Below are 19,475 nucleotides of genomic sequence, written 5' to 3'. Positions count from 1 at the left end.
AAAACTGTAAATATGACGTACAAGATGGTACTTACTCTAAAATCTTGCCCAGCTGATCAACATCTGAGTTTCCTTGAAACAAAGGTCTGGGAGAAGAAGAGCACATGTCAATATAACTGAAGATGAAGTAACAAACTGTGTCCAATGAATCAGATAAATTATTAAAAAAAAAAAAAGATTCCCAGTTCAACTTCATCAATTCTAATTTGTCCTTCATAAATCCATGGGAGCTGTGGCGGTGTGACAAGCAGCCTTCGTGCTGTCTCCATCCCCTCAACACAAAATGACACATTCCTACTGAGCAGACATCATTGATAACGGACATAACCAGTCCAACCCTCAATCGGTTCTACTGTAAAGAATTGGCTTTCCTGGCTGTTGTGACCAAGTTCTAGTTTTATTGTCACATGCTCAAGTACAGTGAAATGCTTAACTTGAATGCTCTGTCCAACAGTGCAGTAATCAATATCAAAATAATAACCAATTAAAAAATATATATAATAAAGAAAACACGATAAATAATAAGAGAGGGACCTACAGTACCAGTCAAAAGTTTGGACACACCTACTCATTCAAGGTTTTTTCTTTATTTGTACTATTTTCTACTTTGTAGAATTATAGTAAAGACATCAAAAGTATGACATACCACATATGGAATCATGTAGTAACTCAAAAAATGTAAAAGTCGGAAATACATTTAAACTCAGTTTTTCACAATTCCTGACATTTAATCCTAGTAAAAAGTCCCTGTCTTAGGTCAGTTAGGATCACCACTTTATTTTAAGAATGTGAAATGTCAGAATAATAGTATAGAGAATGGTTTATTTCAGCTTTTATTACTTTCATCACATTCCCAGTGGGTCAGAAGTGTATATACATTCAATTAGTATTTGGTAGCATTGCCTTTAAACTGTTTAACTTGGGTCAAATGTTTATGGGTAGCCTTCCACAAGCTTCCCACAATAAGTTGGGTGAATTTTGGCCCATTCCTCCTGACAGAGCTGGTGTAACTGAGTCAGGTTTGTAGGCCTCCTTGCTCACGCATGCTTTTTCAGTTCTGCCCGCATATTTTCTATAGATTGAGGTCAGGGCTTTGTGATTGCTCTCCAATACGTTGACTTTGTTGTCCTTAAGTGCACCAGTCCCTCCTGCAGCAAAGCACCCCCACAACATGATGCTGCCACCCCCGTGCTTCACGGTTGGGATGGTGTTCTTCAGCTTGCAAGCTTCCCCATTTTTCCTCTAAACATAACAATGATTATTATGGCCAAACAGTTATATTTTTGTTTCATCAGACCAGAGGACATTTCTCCAAAAAGTATGATCTTTGTCCCCTTGGGCAGTTGCAAACCGTAGTCTGGCTTTTTTATTGTGGTTTTGGAGCAGTGGCTTCTTCCGGTTATGTCGATATAGGACTAATTTTACTGTGGATATAGATACTTTTGTACCGGTATCCTCCCGCATCTTCACAAGGTCCTTTGCTGTTATTCTGGGATTGATTTGCACTTTTCGCACCAAAGTACGTTCATCTCTAGGAGACAGAACGCATCTCCTTCCTGAGCGGTATGACAGCTGCATGGTCCCATGGTGTTTATACTTGCGTACTATTGTTTGTACAGATGAACGTGGTACCTTCAGGCATTTGGAAATTGCTCCCAAGGATGAATCAGACTCGTGGAGGTCTACAATTTGTTTTCTGAGGTCTTGGCTTATTTCTTTTGATTTTCCCATGATGTCAAGCAAAGGTAGGCCTTGAAATACATCCACAGGTACACCTCCAATTGACTCAAATGATGTCAATTAGCCTATCAGAAGCTTCTAAAGCCAAGACATAATTTTCGGGAATTTTCCAAATTGTTTAAAGGCGCAGTCTACTTAGTGTATGTAAACTTCTGACCCACTGGAATTGTGATACAGTGAATTATAAGTGAAATAATCTGTCTGTTAACAATTGTTCGGAAAATTACTTGTCGTGCACAAAGTAGATGTCCTAACCGACTTGCCAAAACGAGTTTGTTAACAAGAAATGTGTGGAGTGGTTGAAAAACGAGTTTTAATGACTCCAACCTAAGTGTATGTAAACTTCCGACTTCAACTGTAGCTATGGACATGTAGGAGGGGGATTCTGAGAAAGTGTCTGGTAGCAGGAGAAATAATAATAATAATAGTAAACAGTATGGCAGCAGCATAAGTGGTGTGTGGGGGTATGTGTGTGGTGGTGAGTGTGTGTGTGTGAGGGTGTTAGTGTGTCAGCGTGTCAGTGCAGGCGTGATAGGCGGATGTACATGTAAAGAAGGATGGAAATGACTGGTAGCAGGAATATATAAATACTGATGGTGATATACTAGTTGTAAATTATACATCTAAGCAGGAGTAATAGTGACCAGTAGCAGGATAAATAGATACTAGCGGAGCAGACAAGAGAGTACAGAGGACTGTTTCAGCAGCACATGGGAGGAAGGCATGCTCAAGGCCCAGCAGCGTTAAGTCTGCACTGTAAAAAAATAAGTATTATTGAGTAACTGGTTCCACAGGATTTTTTTTACTCAACTCTACCAGGGAAAAAAATGTGTTGTCCAAACTTAATTCCAATGTTTTCAACTTACATACAGTATTTTACACATAATGACATTGTGCATGTTCATTTATACCGTCATTATTATTCAACATGTCCTCACCTGGGATTCAAACTCACAACCTCTTGGTTCACTGCATTTCAATCTTCCTGCAATGCCACCATGTCTGTGACAATTATCAGTTCATCTGGCTATTCTCTCATCAATTATTTGATTTGACTTTTTCTGTATAGTTGTCTAATGTTGGTGGGACATATTACTCTGTTTTAATGGTACTCCTTAATCACTATGAGAAATCAAATAGTTTTCTTGAGTGTATTTTTAACAGAGCTGACATTTACTTTGAAGTGTCAATTGGACGATTGGAATACTATGAACCAGGAGGTTGAGAGTTCAAATCCTAGGTGAGGAAATGTTAATTACTGTATAAATGAATATGCACAATGTAATCATGTATAGTGGGTCAAATATGTAAGTTGAAAAAGCAGTATGTGTGTAAGTTGTTCTGCAGCCATTTTATTTTTAGATAAGATGCACTGATAGTTTCTAGTTGTATAAACATATGAGACAATGTGAGCAAACACATCATTTTAAGTTGACTACATTTTTGCATATGTTTTCTCAGGTTGGAGCTAGGTTTGGGCCTACATTTTTTTTTTATACCGTGTGTGAGAAGAGGGCGGGAGGAGGTGGAGAGGCTGGGGATGAAGGGAAGGAGCAGGCCTGCTGGTGGTTCCTGTGGCTTTGGGCCGTCCTGGACGGCCGTGGGCGGGCATGCTTCCCCTGGCACCCACACAAATTCCAACAGTCTTCATTCCCACATACAGGCTCTCAACTCAGACGACCGCTGCTCCCAACCAAGCAACGGGTAGAAAAAAAGCCTATTTATCTCTCAGCCATGTGTGTCTGCCTTAGCTCTCTGTGGGCCTTCTGGTGTGTGTGTGTGTGTGTCTGTGTGTGTGCCTGTGCGGTGGTAGGTAGGGGGTGGGCGAGCTGTGCCGTATTGTGTGAAAGAACGGTTGAATCATTCTAACAGAGACTAGCTGGGAGAGCAATATAAACCTAAACCCTCCACTCCATCCTTCAGAGAGGCAAAGAATCTCTCTGTCGTGAGAGAATGTGCTCAAAGGCACTTCACTTCTCATGTGCTATCATGCAATGACTGACAAAATAACACACGGTACCACTGCAAACATAGTTCTTTAACAGTAATTACACATGGATAAGTCATGACTGCACTGCTCCTTGGGATTGAGAGAGGGAGAGAGAAGGAGAGAGGGAGAGAGAGAAGGAGAGAGAGAAGGAGAGAGGGAGAGAGAGAAGGAGAGAGAGTACTCTGTGTCAATGTAATGCATGTTGTGAAATGAGGTAGTGGCGGTGTAGTTATTTCTTTACTCTGTAGCTACAGTACTTCACTGAATAGAAATACTGCTGTAACCTTTGCATAGTTGAACACCCACATTTCCCCTACATGCTAAGACATTGAATATTAGACACAGGCAGAACGATTTGATGGTAGTTTGCACATTTTACAGTGACAGCAATTATGTTGTCACATACTTTGACGGGTTAAGGGTGCTCCATAGCATTCTATACAAACCTAGCATCAAAAATGTTGGAACTGAACTATGCCCTATTTCACCAAGTAGATGCCATCCTGACCAATACACCCCCTCTAACCACACCTACCTCAATGGCTCACTACACGGGGTATTCCTGTATGCTGTTACTGTAATGCGTCAAATACTTGGTGGGCATGTTGAGAGTCTGAGGGTTGAACCATAAAGATCAGACCAAACCAGTTCTCTGCCTTTAGATGGAAAACATCACCTAAAACAATGTCATCATGCCAAAACAAGCATGACAGATATTTCCAAGAGGTCCATTTTTAAACCAGGAGTGGTTTGCTGGTTTGAATGGATGACTGGCTTCTCACAGGGCTGACACTGCAAACAAACACACAGGCACACACACACGCACATACACACACAAACTTATAAAATGAAGGACTGTATGAGGATGTTTTCTGAAGGACTGGCTGGTCTAGGATTTCTGCTGCCACCATGGAGTATCGGTCAGAATGCAATGAGGAAATGAAGATGATGGACACACACAGAGGAAGATGAACACACACAAAGAGGAACATGAACACACACACAGAGGAACATGAACACACACACAGAGGAACATGAACACACACAGAGAGGAACATGAACACACACAGGGGAACATGAACACACACAGAGGAACATGAACACACACACAGAGGGGAACATGAACACACACACAGAGGAACATAAACACACACAGAGGAACATGAACACACACACAGAGGAACATGAACACACACAGAGGAACATGAACACACACACAGAGGAACATGAACACACACAGAGGAACATGAACACACACACAGAGGAACATGAACACACACACAGAGGAACATGAACACACACACAGAGGAACATGAACACACACAGAGGAATATGGACACACACACAGAGAGGAACATGAACACACACAGAGGAACATGAACACACACAGAGGAACATGAACACACACACAGAGGAACATGAACACACACAGAGGAACATGAACACACACAGAGGAACATGAACACACACACAGAGGAACATGAACACACACAGAGGAATATGGACACACAGAGGAACATGAACACACACAGAGGAACATGAACACACAGAGGAACATGAACACACAGAGAGGAACATGAACACACACAGAGAGAAACATGAACACACACAGAGGAACATGAACACACACAGAGGAACATGAACACACACACAGAGGAACATGAACACACACAGAGGAATATGGACACACACACAAAGGAACATGAACATACACAGAGGAACATGAACACACACACAGAGGAACATGAACACACACAGAGGAACATGAACACACACAGAGGAATATGGACACACACACAGAGAGGAACATGAACACACACACAGAGGAACATGAACACACACAGAGGAACATGAACACACACACAGAGGAACATGAACACACACAGAGGAACATGAACACACACACAGAGGAATATGGGGAAAGGGTTTGGATGGTGAATATGGAGGTAAGGCATTGGAGAAAGGATTGGATATAGTGGTCTGGAAGGGAGATACAAAATGGAAACATTAGGAACACATTACATAAAGGTGCAGACATGACAAGGTAGTGCCAGGTGACTGTGGGGAGAAAATGGGTTTAACATAATTACACAGTCAGGAGACTGCCAGGACCAGACAGGGAGGTGATATAGGGATAGGACTGGGCCAACCATTCTGTCCCACATTCCATACAACCTCTGGAATGTGTATCTGCCTGCCTGTGTGTGTGGGAGACTGAGATTCTGTGTCTGTGGGAGAGTGAGATTATGTATGCATGGGAGAGTGAGATCATGTGTGTGTGGGAGAGTGAGATTATGTGTGCGTGGGAGAGTGAGATTATGTGTGCATGGGAGAGTGAGATTATGTGTGTGTGGGAGAGTGAGATCATGTGTGTGTGGGAGAGTGAGATTATGTGTGTGTGGGAGAGTGAGATTATGTGTGTGTGGGAGAGTGAGATTATGTGTGCGTGGGAGAGTGAGATTATGTGTGTGGGAGAGTGAGATCATGTGTGTGTGGGAGAGTGAGATTATGTGTGTGTGGGAGAGTGAGATCATGTGTGTGTGGGAGAGTGAGATTATGTGTGTGTGGGAGAGTGAGATCATGTGTGCGTGGGAGAGTGAGATCATGTGTGTGTGGGAGAGTGAGATTATGTGTGCATGGGAGAGTGAGATTATGTGTGTGTGGGAGAGTGAGATTATGTGTGCGTGGGAGAGTGAGATTATGTGTGTGTGGGAGAGTGAGACTATGTGTGTGTGGGAGAGTGAGACTATGTGTGTGTGGGAGAGTGAGATTGTGTGTGTGTGGAATAGTGAGATTATGTGTGTGTGGGAGAGTGAAACTATGTGTGCATGGGAGAGTGAGATTATGTGTGTGTGGAAGAGTGAGATTATGTGTGTATGAGTTTGGGAGGGAGTGCATGTGTGTTCACGTGCACGTGTGTCTGTGAGTGAAATCCGTGTGTGTGTGCGTATGAGGTTATGCCTTTGATTTTGGTTTGTCAATGTGCCAGCGCACTATGAGAACGTAAACAAGGATATGAGTCCCCCCCTGCATTGACTACATTAACATAACACGTCCAACCTTTAGATTAGCGGAGTGTCAACACCTCTCTCTGTGTCATTCACTTTTCCATCTAAACCATGCAGATGCAGACTTGCATGATATTTGTTTCAAAATCCTGAAACAAATTGTACTTACAGGGCTGTCAGTGTGAGTCAGTCAGTGTGAAACTAGATTTTTCTTTCTTCAAAAAGCTATGGATAAAAGATGGAAGCATTTGGGGGAAAACCTTTGATGAGTCAACAGTGAGAGACTGGGGACTAGAGACTTCTCTGTCTACTACAGTAGAGTAATGGTAGTGGAGGACAACAGTCAACAGTGATAGACTGGGGACTAGGGACTTCTCTGTCTACTACAGTAGAGTAATGGTAGTGGAGGACAACAGTCAACAGTGAGAGACTGGGGACTTCTCTGTCTACTACAGTAGAGTAATGGTAGTGGAGGACAACAGTCAACAGTGATAGACTGGGGACTAGGGACTTCTCTGTCTACTACAGTAGAGTAATGGTAGTGGAGGACAACAGTCAACAGTGATAGACTGGGGACTAGGGACTTCTCTGTCTACTACAGTAGAGTAATGGTAGTGGAGGACAACAGTCAACAGTGAGAGACTGGGGACTGGGGACTTCTCTGTCTACTACAGTAGAGTAATGGTAGTGGAGGACAACAGTCAACAGTGATAGACTGGGGACTAGGGACTTCTCTGTCTACTACAGTAGAGTAATGGTAGTGGAGGACAACAGTCAACAGTGTGATAGACTGGGGACTGGGGACTTCTCTGTCTACTACAGTAGAGTAATGGTAGTGGAGGACAACAGTCAACAGTGAGAGACTGGGGACTGGGGACTTCTCTGTCTGCTACAGTAGAGTAATGGTAGTGGAGGACAACAGTCAACAGTGATAGACTGGGGACTAGGGACTTCTCTGTCTACTACAGTAGAGTAATGGTAGTGGAGGACAACAGTCAACAGTGATAGACTGGGGACTAGGGACTTCTCTGTCTACTACAGTAGAGTAATGGTAGTGGAGGACAACAGTCAACAGTGAGAGACTGGGGACTGGGGACTTCTCTGTCTACTACAGTAGAGTAATGGTAGTGGAGGACAACAGTCAACAGTGATAGACTGGGGACTAGGGACTTCTCTGTCTACTACAGTAGAGTAATGGTAGTGGAGGACAACAGTCAACAGTGATAGACTGGGGACTAGGGACTTCTCTGTCTACTACAGTAGAGTAATGGTAGTGGAGGACAACAGTCAACAGTGAGAGACTGGGGACTGGGGACTTCTCTGTCTACTACAGTAGAGTAATGGTAGTGGAGGACAACAGTCAACAGTGAGAGACTAGGGACTGGAGACTTCTCTGTCTACTACAGTAGAGTAATGGTAGTGGAGGACAACAGTCAACAGTGAGAGACTAGGGACTGGAGACTTCTCTGTCTACTACAGTAGAGTAATGGTAGTGGAGGACAACAGTCAACAGTCAACAGTGATAGACTGGGGACTAGGGACTTCTCTGTCTACTACAGTAGAGTAATGGTAGTGGAGGACAACAGTCAACAGTGAGAGACTGGAGACTGGGGACTTCTCTGTCTACTACAGTAGAGTAATGGTAGTGGAGGACAACAGTCAACAGTGAGAGACTGGGGACTGGGGACTTCTCTGTCTACTACAGTAGAGTAATGGTAGTGGAGGACAACAGTCAACAGTGATAGACTGGGGACTAGGGACTTCTCTGTCTACTACAGTAGAGTAATGGTAGTGGAGGACAACAGTCAACAGTGATAGACTGGGGACTAGGGACTTCTCTGTCTACTACAGTAGAGTAATGGTAGTGGAGGACAACAGTCAACAGTGAGAGACTGGGGACTGGGGACTTCTCTGTCTACTACAGTAGAGTAATGGTAGTGGAGGACAACAGTCAACAGTCAACAATGATAGACTGGAGACTTCTCTGTCTACTACAGTAGAGTAATGGTAGTGGAGGACAACAGTCAACAGTGATAGACTGGGGACAAGGGACTTCTCTGTCTACTACAGTAGAGTAATGGTAGTGGAGGACAACAGTCAACAGTGATAGACTGGGGACTAGGGACTTCTCTGTCTACTACAGTAGAGTAATGGTAGTGGAGGACAACAGTCAACAGTGATAGACTGGGGACTAGGGACTTCTCTGTCTACTACAGTAGAGTAATGGTAGTGGAGGACAACAGTCAACAGTGAGAGACTGGGGACTGGGGACTTCTCTGTCTACTACAGTAGAGTAATGGTAGTGGAGGACAACAGTCAACAGTGAGAGACTAGGGACTGGAGACTTCTCTGTCTACTACAGTAGAGTAATGGTAGTGGAGGACAACAGTCAACAGTCAACAGTGATAGACTAGGGACTGGAGACTTCTCTGTCTACTACAGTAGAGTAATGGTAGTGGAGGACAACAGTCAACAGTCAACAGTGATAGACTAGGGACTGGAGACTTCTCTGTCTACTACAGTAGAGTAATGGTAGTGGAGGAGAACAGTCAACAGTGATAGACTGGGGACTGGAGACTTCTCTGTCTACTACAGTAGAGTAATGGTGGTGGAGGACAACAGTCAACAGTCAACAGTGATAGACTGGGGACTGTAGACTTCTCTGTCTACTACAGTAGAGTAATGGTAGTGGAGGACAACAGTCAACAGTGATAGACTGGGGACTGGAGACTTCTCTGTCTACTACAGTAGAGTAATGGTGGTGGAGGACAACAGTCAACAGTCAACAGTGATAGTGGGGACTGTAGACTTCTCTGTCTAGGTAGTGGAGGACAAGTCAACAGTCAACAGTGAGAGACTGGGGACTTCTCTGTCTACTGGGGTGAGAGACTAGGGACTTCTCTGTCTACTACAGTAGAGTAATGGTAGTGGAGGACAACAGTCAACAGTCAACAGTGATAGACTGGGGACTAGGGACTTCTCTGTCTACGACAGTAGAGTAATGGTAGTGGAGGACAACAGTCAACAGTGAGAGACTAGGGACTGGAGACTTCTCTGTCTACTACAGTAGAGTAATGGTAGTGGAGGACAACAGTCAACAGTCAACAGTGATAGACTGGGGACTAGGGACTTCTCTGTCTACTACAGTAGAGTAATGGTAGTGGAGGACAACAGTCAACAGTGATAGACTAGGGACTGGAGACTTCTCTGTCTACTACAGTAGAGTAATGGTAGTGGAGGACAACAGTCAACAGTCAACAGTGATAGACTGGGGACTGAGACTTCTGTCTACTACAGTAGAGTAATGGTAGTGGAGGACAACAGTCAACAGTGAGAGACTGGAGACTTCTCTGTCTACTACAGTAGAGTAATGGTAGTGGAGGACAAGTCAACAGTGATAGACTGGGGACTAGGGACTTCTCTGTCTACTACAGTAGAGTAATGGTAGTGGAGGACAACAGTCAACAGTGAGAGACTGGAGACTTCTCTGTCTACTACAGTAGAGTAATGGTAGTGGAGGACAAGTCAACAGTCAACAGTGAGAGACTGGGGACTTCTCTGTCTACTACAGTAGAGTAATGGTAGTGGAGGACAACAGTCAACAGTGAGAGACTAGGGACTTCTCTGTCTACTACAGTAGAGTAATGGTAGTGGAGGACAACAGTCAACAGTGAGAGACTGGGGACTAGGGACTTCTCTGTCTACTACAGTAGAGTAATGGTAGTGGAGGACAACAGTCAACAGTCAACAGTGATAGACTGGGGACTGGAGACTTCTCTGTCTACTACAGTAGAGTAATGGTAGTGGAGGACAACAGTCAACAGTGAGAGACTGGGGACTGGGGACTTCTCTGTCTACTACAGTAGAGTAATGGTAGTGGAGGACAACAGTCAACAGTGATAGACTGGGGACTAGGGACTTCTCTGTCTACTACAGTAGAGTAATGGTAGTGGAGGACAACAGTCAACAGTGATAGACTGGGGACTAGGGACTTCTCTGTCTACTACAGTAGAGTAATGGTAGTGGAGGACAACAGTCAACAGTGAGAGACTGGGGACTGGGGACTGCTCTGTCTACTACAGTAGAGTAATGGTAGTGGAGGACAACAGTCAACAGTCAACAGTGATAGACTGGGGACTAGGGACTTCTCTGTCTACTACAGTAGAGTAATGGTAGTGGAGGACAACAGTCAACAGTGAGAGACTGGAGACTTCTCTGTCTACTACAGTAGAGTAATGGTAGTGGAGGACAAGTCAACAGTGATAGACTGGGGACTAGGGATTTCTCTGTCTACTACAGTAGAGTAATGGTAGTGGAGGACAACAGTCAACAGTGAGAGACTGGAGACTTCTCTGTCTACTACAGTAGAGTAATGGTAGTGGAGGACAAGTCAACAGTCAACAGTGAGAGACTGGGGACTTCTCTGTCTACTACAGTAGAGTAATGGTAGTGGAGGACAACAGTCAACAGTGATAGACTGGGGACTAGGGACTTCTCTGTCTACTACAGTAGAGTAATGGTAGTGGAGGACAACAGTCAACAGTGATAGACTGGGGACTAGGGACACTACAGTCAACAGTCAACAGTGAGAGACTAGGGACTGGAGACTTCTCTGTCTACTACAGTAGAGTAATGGTAGTGGAGGACAACAGTCAACAGTGATAGACTGGGGACTGGGGACTTCTCTGTCTACTACAGTAGAGTAATGGTAGTGGAGGACAACAGTCAACAGTCAACAGTGATAGACTGGGGACTAGGGACTTCTCTGTCTACTACAGTAGAGTAATGGTAGTGGAGGACAACAGTCAACAGTGAGAGACTGGGGACTAGGGACTTCTCTGTCTACTACAGTAGAGTAATGGTAGTGGAGGACAACAGTCAACAGTGATAGACTAGGGACTGGAGACTTCTCTGTCTACTACAGTAGAGTAATGGTAGTGGAGGACAACAGTCAACAGTGAGAGACTAGGGACTGGAGACTTCTCTGTCTACTACAGTAGAGTAATGGTAGTGGAGGACAACAGTCAACAGTCAACAGTGATAGACTGGGGACTAGGGACTTCTCTGTCTACTACAGTAGAGTAATGGTAGTGGAGGACAACAGTCAACAGTGAGAGACTGGAGACTGGGGACTTCTCTGTCTACTACAGTAGAGTAATGGTAGTGGAGGACAAGTCAACAGTGATAGACTGGGGACTAGGGATTTCTCTGTCTACTACAGTAGAGTAATGGTAGTGGAGGACAACAGTCAACAGTGAGAGACTGGAGACTTCTCTGTCTACTACAGTAGAGTAATGGTAGTGGAGGACAAGTCAACAGTCAACAGTGAGAGACTGGGGACTTCTCTGTCTACTACAGTAGAGTAATGGTAGTGGAGGACAACAGTCAACAGTGATAGACTGGGGACTAGGGACTTCTCTGTCTACTACAGTAGAGTAATGGTAGTGGAGGACAACAGTCAACAGTGATAGACTGGGGACTAGGGACTTCTCTGTCTACTACAGTAGAGTAATGGTAGTGGAGGACAACAGTCAACAGTGAGAGACTAGGGACTGGAGACTTCTCTGTCTACTACAGTAGAGTAATGGTAGTGGAGGACAACAGTCAACAGTGATAGACTGGGGACTGGAGACTTCTCTGTCTACTACAGTAGAGTAATGGTAGTGGAGGACAACAGTCAACAGTCAACAGTGATAGACTGGGGACTAGGGACTTCTCTGTCTACTACAGTAGAGTAATGGTAGTGGAGGACAACAGTCAACAGTGAGAGACTGGGGACTAGGGACTTCTCTGTCTACTACAGTAGAGTAATGGTAGTGGAGGACAACAGTCAACAGTGATAGACTAGGGACTGGAGACTTCTCTGTCTACTACAGTAGAGTAATGGTAGTGGAGGACAACAGTCAACAGTGAGAGACTAGGGACTGGAGACTTCTCTGTCTACTACAGTAGAGTAATGGTAGTGGAGGACAACAGTCAACAGTCAACAGTGATAGACTGGGGACTAGGGACTTCTCTGTCTACTACAGTAGAGTAATGGTAGTGGAGGACAACAGTCAACAGTGAGAGACTGGAGACTGGGGACTTCTCTGTCTACTACAGTAGAGTAATTGTAGTGGAGGACAACAGTCAACAGTGAGAGACTGGGGACTGGGGACTTCTCTGTCTACTACAGTAGAGTAATGGTAGTGGAGGACAACAGTCAACAGTGATAGACTGGGGACTAGGGACTTCTCTGTCTACTACAGTAGAGTAATGGTAGTGGAGGACAACAGTCAACAGTGATAGACTGGGGACTAGGGACTTCTCTGTCTACTACAGTAGAGTAATGGTAGTGGAGGACAAGTCAACAGTCAACAGTGAGAGACTGGGGACTTCTCTGTCTACTACAGTAGAGTAATGGTAGTGGAGGACAACAGTCAACAGTGAGAGACTAGGGACTTCTCTGTCTACTACAGTAGAGTAATGGTAGTGGAGGACAACAGTCAACAGTGAGAGACTGGGGACTAGGGACTTCTCTGTCTACTACAGTAGAGTAATGGTAGTGGAGGACAACAGTCAACAGTCAACAGTGATAGACTGGGGACTGGAGACTTCTCTGTCTACTACAGTAGAGTAATGGTAGTGGAGGACAACAGTCAACAGAGATAGACTGGGGACTGGGGACTTCTCTGTCTACTACAGTAGAGTAATGGTAGTGGAGGACAACAGTCAACAGTCAACAGTGAGAGACTGGGGACTTCTCTGTCTACTACAGTAGAGTAATGGTAGTGGAGGACAACAGTCAACAGTGATAGACTGGGGACTAGGGACTTCTCTGTCTACTACAGTAGAGTAATGGTAGTGGAGGACAACAGTCAACAGTGATAGACTGGGGACTAGGGACTTCTCTGTCTACTACAGTAGAGTAATGGTAGTGGAGGACAACAGTCAACAGTGATAGACTGGGGACTGGGGACTTCTCTGTCTACTACAGTAGAGTAATGGTAGTGGAGGACAACAGTCAACAGTCAACAGTGATAGACTGGGGACTGGAGACTTCTCTGTCTACTACAGTAGAGTAATGGTAGTGGAGGACAACAGTCAACAGTGAGAGACTGGGGACTGGGGACTTCTCTGTCTACTACAGTAGAGTAATGGTAGTGGAGGACAACAGTCAACAGTGATAGACTGGGGACTAGGGACTTCTCTGTCTACTACAGTAGAGTAATGGTAGTGGAGGACAACAGTCAACAGTGATAGACTGGGGACTAGGGACTTCTCTGTCTACTACAGTAGAGTAATGGTAGTGGAGGACAACAGTCAACAGTGAGAGACTGGGGACTGGGGACTTCTCTGTCTACTACAGTAGAGTAATGGTAGTGGAGGACAACAGTCAACAGTCAACAGTGATAGACTGGGGACTAGGGACTTCTCTGTCTACTACAGTAGAGTAATGGTAGTGGAGGACAACAGTCAACAGTGATAGACTAGGGACTGGAGACTTCTCTGTCTACTACAGTAGAGTAATGGTAGTGGAGGACAACAGTCAACAGTCAACAGTGATAGACTGGGGACTGGAGACTTCTCTGTCTACTACAGTAGAGTAATGGTAGTGGAGGACAACAGTCAACAGTGAGAGACTGGAGACTTCTCTGTCTACTACAGTAGAGTAATGGTAGTGGAGGACAAGTCAACAGTGATAGACTGGGGACTAGGGATTTCTCTGTCTACTACAGTAGAGTAATGGTAGTGGAGGACAACAGTCAACAGTGAGAGACTGGAGACTTCTCTGTCTACTACAGTAGAGTAATGGTAGTGGAGGACAAGTCAACAGTCAACAGTGAGAGACTGGGGACTTCTCTGTCTACTACAGTAGAGTAATGGTAGTGGAGGACAACAGTCAACAGTGATAGACTGGGGACTAGGGACTTCTCTGTCTACTACAGTAGAGTAATGGTAGTGGAGGACAACAGTCAACAGTGATAGACTGGGGACTAGGGACTTCTCTGTCTACTACAGTAGAGTAATGGTAGTGGAGGACAACAGTCAACAGTGAGAGACTAGGGACTGGAGACTTCTCTGTCTACTACAGTAGAGTAATGGTAGTGGAGGACAACAGTCAACAGTGATAGACTGGGGACTGGGGACTTCTCTGTCTACTACAGTAGAGTAATGGTAGTGGAGGACAACAGTCAACAGTCAACAGTGATAGACTGGGGACTAGGGACTTCTCTGTCTACTACAGTAGAGTAATGGTAGTGGAGGACAACAGTCAACAGTGAGAGACTGGGGACTAGGGACTTCTCTGTCTACTACAGTAGAGTAATGGTAGTGGAGGACAACAGTCAACAGTGATAGACTAGGGACTGGAGACTTCTCTGTCTACTACAGTAGAGTAATGGTAGTGGAGGACAACAGTCAACAGTGAGAGACTAGGGACTGAGACTTCTCTGTCTACTACAGTAGAGTAATGGTAGTGGAGGACAACAGTCAACAGTCAACAGTGATAGACTGGGGACTAGGGGACTTCTCTGTCTACTACAGTAGAGTAATGGTAGTGGAGGACAACAGTCAACAGTGAGAGACTGGAGACTGGGGACTTCTCTGTCTACTACAGTAGAGTAATTGTAGTGGAGGACAACAGTCAACAGTGAGAGACTGGGGACTGGGGACTTCTCTGTCTACTACAGTAGAGTAATGGTAGTGGAGGACAACAGTCAACAGTGATAGACTGGGGACTAGGGACTTCTCTGTCTACTACAGTAGAGTAATGGTAGTGGAGGACAACAGTCAACAGTGATAGACTGGGGACTAGGGACTTCTCTGTCTACTACAGTAGAGTAATGGTAGTGGAGGACAAGTCAACAGTCAACAGTGAGAGACTGGGGACTTCTCTGTCTACTACAGTAGAGTAATGGTAGTGGAGGACAACAGTGAGAGACTAGGGACTTCTCTGTCTACTACAGTAGAGTAATGGTAGTGGAGGACAACAGTCAACAGTGAGAGACTGGGGACTAGGGACTTCTCTGTCTACTACAGTAGAGTAATGGTAGTGGAGGACAACAGTCAACAGTCAACAGTGATAGACTGGGGACTGGAGACTTCTCTGTCTACTACAGTAGAGTAATGGTAGTGGAGGACAACAGTCAACAGAGATAGACTGGGGACTGGGGACTTCTCTGTCTACTACAGTAGAGTAATGGTAGTGGAGGACAACAGTCAACAGTCAACAGTGAGAGACTGGGGACTTCTCTGTCTACTACAGTAGAGTAATGGTAGTGGAGGACAACAGTCAACAGTGATAGACTGGGGACTAGGGACTTCTCTGTCTACTACAGTAGAGTAATGGTAGTGGAGGACAACAGTCAACAGTGATAGACTGGGGACTAGGGACTTCTCTGTCTACTACAGTAGAGTAATGGTAGTGGAGGACAACAGTCAACAGTGATAGACTGGGGACTGGGGACTTCTCTGTCTACTACAGTAGAGTAATGGTAGTGGAGGACAACAGTCAACAGTGAGAGACTGGGGACTGGGGACTTCTCTGTCTACTACAGTAGAGTAATGGTAGTGGAGGACAACAGTCAACAGTCAACAGTGAGAGACTGGGGACTGGGGACTTCTCTGTCTACTACAGTAGAGTAATGGTAGTGGAGGACAACAGTCAACAGTGATAGACTGGGGACTGGGGACTTCTCTGTCTACTACAGTAGAGTAATGGTAGTGGAGGACAACAGTCAACAGTCAACAGTGAGAGATTGGGGACTTCTCTGTCTACTACAGTAGAGTAATGGTAGTGGAGGACAACAGTCAACAGTGCGAGACTGGGGACTGGGGACTTCTCTGTCTACTACAGTAGAGTAATGGTAGTGGAGGACAACAGTCAACAGTGAGAGACTGGGGACTAGGGACTTCTCTGTCTACTACAGTAGAGTAATGGTAGTGGAGGACAACAGTCAACAGTGATAGACTGGGGACTAGGGACTTCTCTGTCTACTACAGTAGAGTAATGGTAGTGGAGGACAACAGTCAACAGTGATAGACTGGGGACTTCTCTGTCTACTACAGTAGAGTAATGGTAGTGGAGGACAACAGTCAACAGTGAGAGACTGGGGACTAGGGACTTCTCTGTCTACTACAGTAGAGTAATGGTAGTGGAGGACAACAGTCAACAGTGATAGACTGGGGACTAGGGACTTCTCTGTCTACTACAGTAGAGTAATGGTAGTGGAGGACAACAGTCAACAGTGATAGACTGGGGACTGGGGACTTCTCTGTCTACTACAGTAGAGTAATGGTAGTGGAGGACAACAGTCAACAGTGAGAGACTGGGGACTGGGGACTTCTCTGTCTGCTACAGTAGAGTAATGGTAGTGGAGGACAACAGTCAACAGTGATAGACTGGGGACTAGGGACTTCTCTGTCTACTACAGTAGAGTAATGGTAGTGGAGGACAACAGTCAACAGTGATAGACTGGGGACTAGGGACTTCTCTGTCTACTACAGTAGAGTAATGGTAGTGGAGGACAACAGTCAACAGTGAGAGACTGGGGACTGGGGACTTCTCTGTCTACTACAGTAGAGTAATGGTAGTGGAGGACAACAGTCAACAGTGATAGACTGGGGACTAGGGACTTCTCTGTCTACTACAGTAGAGTAATGGTAGTGGAGGACAACAGTCAACAGTGATAGACTGGGGACTAGGGACTTCTCTGTCTACTACAGTAGAGTAATGGTAGTGGAGGACAACAGTCAACAGTGAGAGACTGGGGACTGGGGACTTCTCTGTCTACTACAGTAGAGTAATGGTAGTGGAGGACAACAGTCAACAGTGAGAGACTGGGGACTAGGGACTTCTCTGTCTACTACAGTAGAGTAATGGTGGAGGACAACAGTCAACAGTGATAGACTAGGACTGGAGACTTCTCTGTCTACTACAGTAGAGTAATGGTAGTGGAGGACAACAGTCAACAGTGAGAGACTAGGGACTGGAGACTTCTCTGTCTACTACAGTAGAGTAATGGTAGTGGAGGACAACAGTCAACAGTCAACAGTGATAGACTGGGGACTAGGGACTTCTCTGTCTACTACAGTAGAGTAATGGTAGTGGAGGACAACAGTCAACAGTGAGAGACTGGAGACTGGGGACTTCTCTGTCTACTACAGTAGAGTAATGGTAGTGGAGGACAACAGTCAACAGTGAGAGACTGGGGACTGGGGACTTCTCTGTCTACTACAGTAGAGTAATGGTAGTGGAGGACAACAGTCAACAGTGATAGACTGGGGACTAGGGACTTCTCTGTCTACTACAGTAGAGTAATGGTAGTGGAGGACAACAGTCAACAGTGATAGACTGGGGACTAGGGACTTCTCTGTCTACTACAGTAGAGTAATGGTAGTGGAGGACAACAGTCAACAGTGAGAGACTGGGGACTGGGGACTTCTCTGTCTACTACAGTAGAGTAATGGTAGTGGAGGACAACAGTCAACAGTCAACAATGATAGACTGGAGACTTCTCTGTCTACTACAGTAGAGTAATGGTAGTGGAGGACAACAGTCAACAGTGATAGACTGGGGACAAGGGACTTCTCTGTCTACTACAGTAGAGTAATGGTAGTGGAGGACAACAGTCAACAGTGATAGACTGGGGACTAGGGACTTCTCTGTCTACTACAGTAGAGTAATGGTAGTGGAGGACAACAGTCAACAGTGATAGACTGGGGACTAGGGACTTCTCTGTCTACTACAGTAGAGTAATGGTAGTGGAGGACAACAGTCAACAGTGAGGACTGGGGACTGGGGACTTCTCTGTCTACTACAGTAGAGTAATGGTAGTGGAGGACAACAGTCAACAGTGAGAGACTAGGGACTGGAGACTTCTCTGTCTACTACAGTAGAGTAATGGTAGTGGAGGACAACAGTCAACAGTCAACAGTGATAGACTAGGGACTGGAGACTTCTCTGTCTACTACAGTAGAGTAATGGTAGTGGAGGACAACAGTCAACAGTCAACAGTGATAGACTAGGGACTGGAGACTTCTCTGTCTACTACAGTAGAGTAATGGTAGTGGAGGACAACAGTCAACAGTGATAGACTGGGGACTGGGACTTCTCTGTCTACTACAGTAGAGTAATGGTGGTGGAGGACAACAGTCAACAGTCAACAGTGATAGACTGGGGACTGTAGACTTCTCTGTCTACTACAGTAGAGTAATGGTAGTGGAGGACAACAGTCAACAGTGATAGACTGGGGACTGGAGACTTCTCTGTCTACTACAGTAGAGTAATGGTGGTGGAGGACAACAGTCAACAGTCAACAGTGATAGACTGGGGACTGTAGACTTCTCTGTCTACTACAGTAGAGTAATGGTAGTGGAGGACAAGTCAACAGTCAACAGTGAGAGACTGGGGACTTCTCTGTCTACTACAGTAGAGTAATGGTAGTGGAGGACAACAGTCAACAGTGACAGGGACTTCTCTGTCTACTACAGTAGAGTAATGGTAGTGGAGGACAACAGTCAACAGTCAACAGTGATAGACTGGGGACTAGGGACTTCTCTGTCTACGACAGTAGAGTAATGGTAGTGGAGGACAACAGTCAACAGTGAGAGACTAGGGACTGGAGACTTCTCTGTCTACTACAGTAGAGTAATGGTAGTGGAGGACAACAGTCAACAGTCAACAGTGATAGACTGGGGACTAGGGACTTCTCTGTCTACTACAGTAGAGTAATGGTAGTGGAGGACAACAGTCA

The 19,475-nt window shown here is 45.2% G+C and overlaps 1 protein-coding gene across 1 annotated transcript in view; it reads right to left on the bottom strand.

The window, feature by feature from the left end:
* The window catches only part of cdk6 (cyclin dependent kinase 6), a 158,986-nt gene that overhangs the window by 3,061 nt on the left and 136,450 nt on the right, over positions 1-19,475 (bottom strand). The window contains exon 6 of the mRNA XM_065017986.1: positions 36-86. Coding sequence (XP_064874058.1) covers positions 36-86 — 51 coding nt within the window. The remainder of the gene's footprint in view (positions 1-35; positions 87-19,475) is intronic.

This window comes from Oncorhynchus nerka, linkage group LG4 (genome assembly GCF_034236695.1).
Source record: "Oncorhynchus nerka isolate Pitt River linkage group LG4, Oner_Uvic_2.0, whole genome shotgun sequence".
In the NCBI taxonomy this organism is placed as follows: domain Eukaryota; kingdom Metazoa; phylum Chordata; class Actinopteri; order Salmoniformes; family Salmonidae; genus Oncorhynchus; species Oncorhynchus nerka.
The sequence above is the reverse complement of the archived record's forward strand: the minus strand, read 5'-3'. Positions and strand labels throughout refer to the sequence as shown.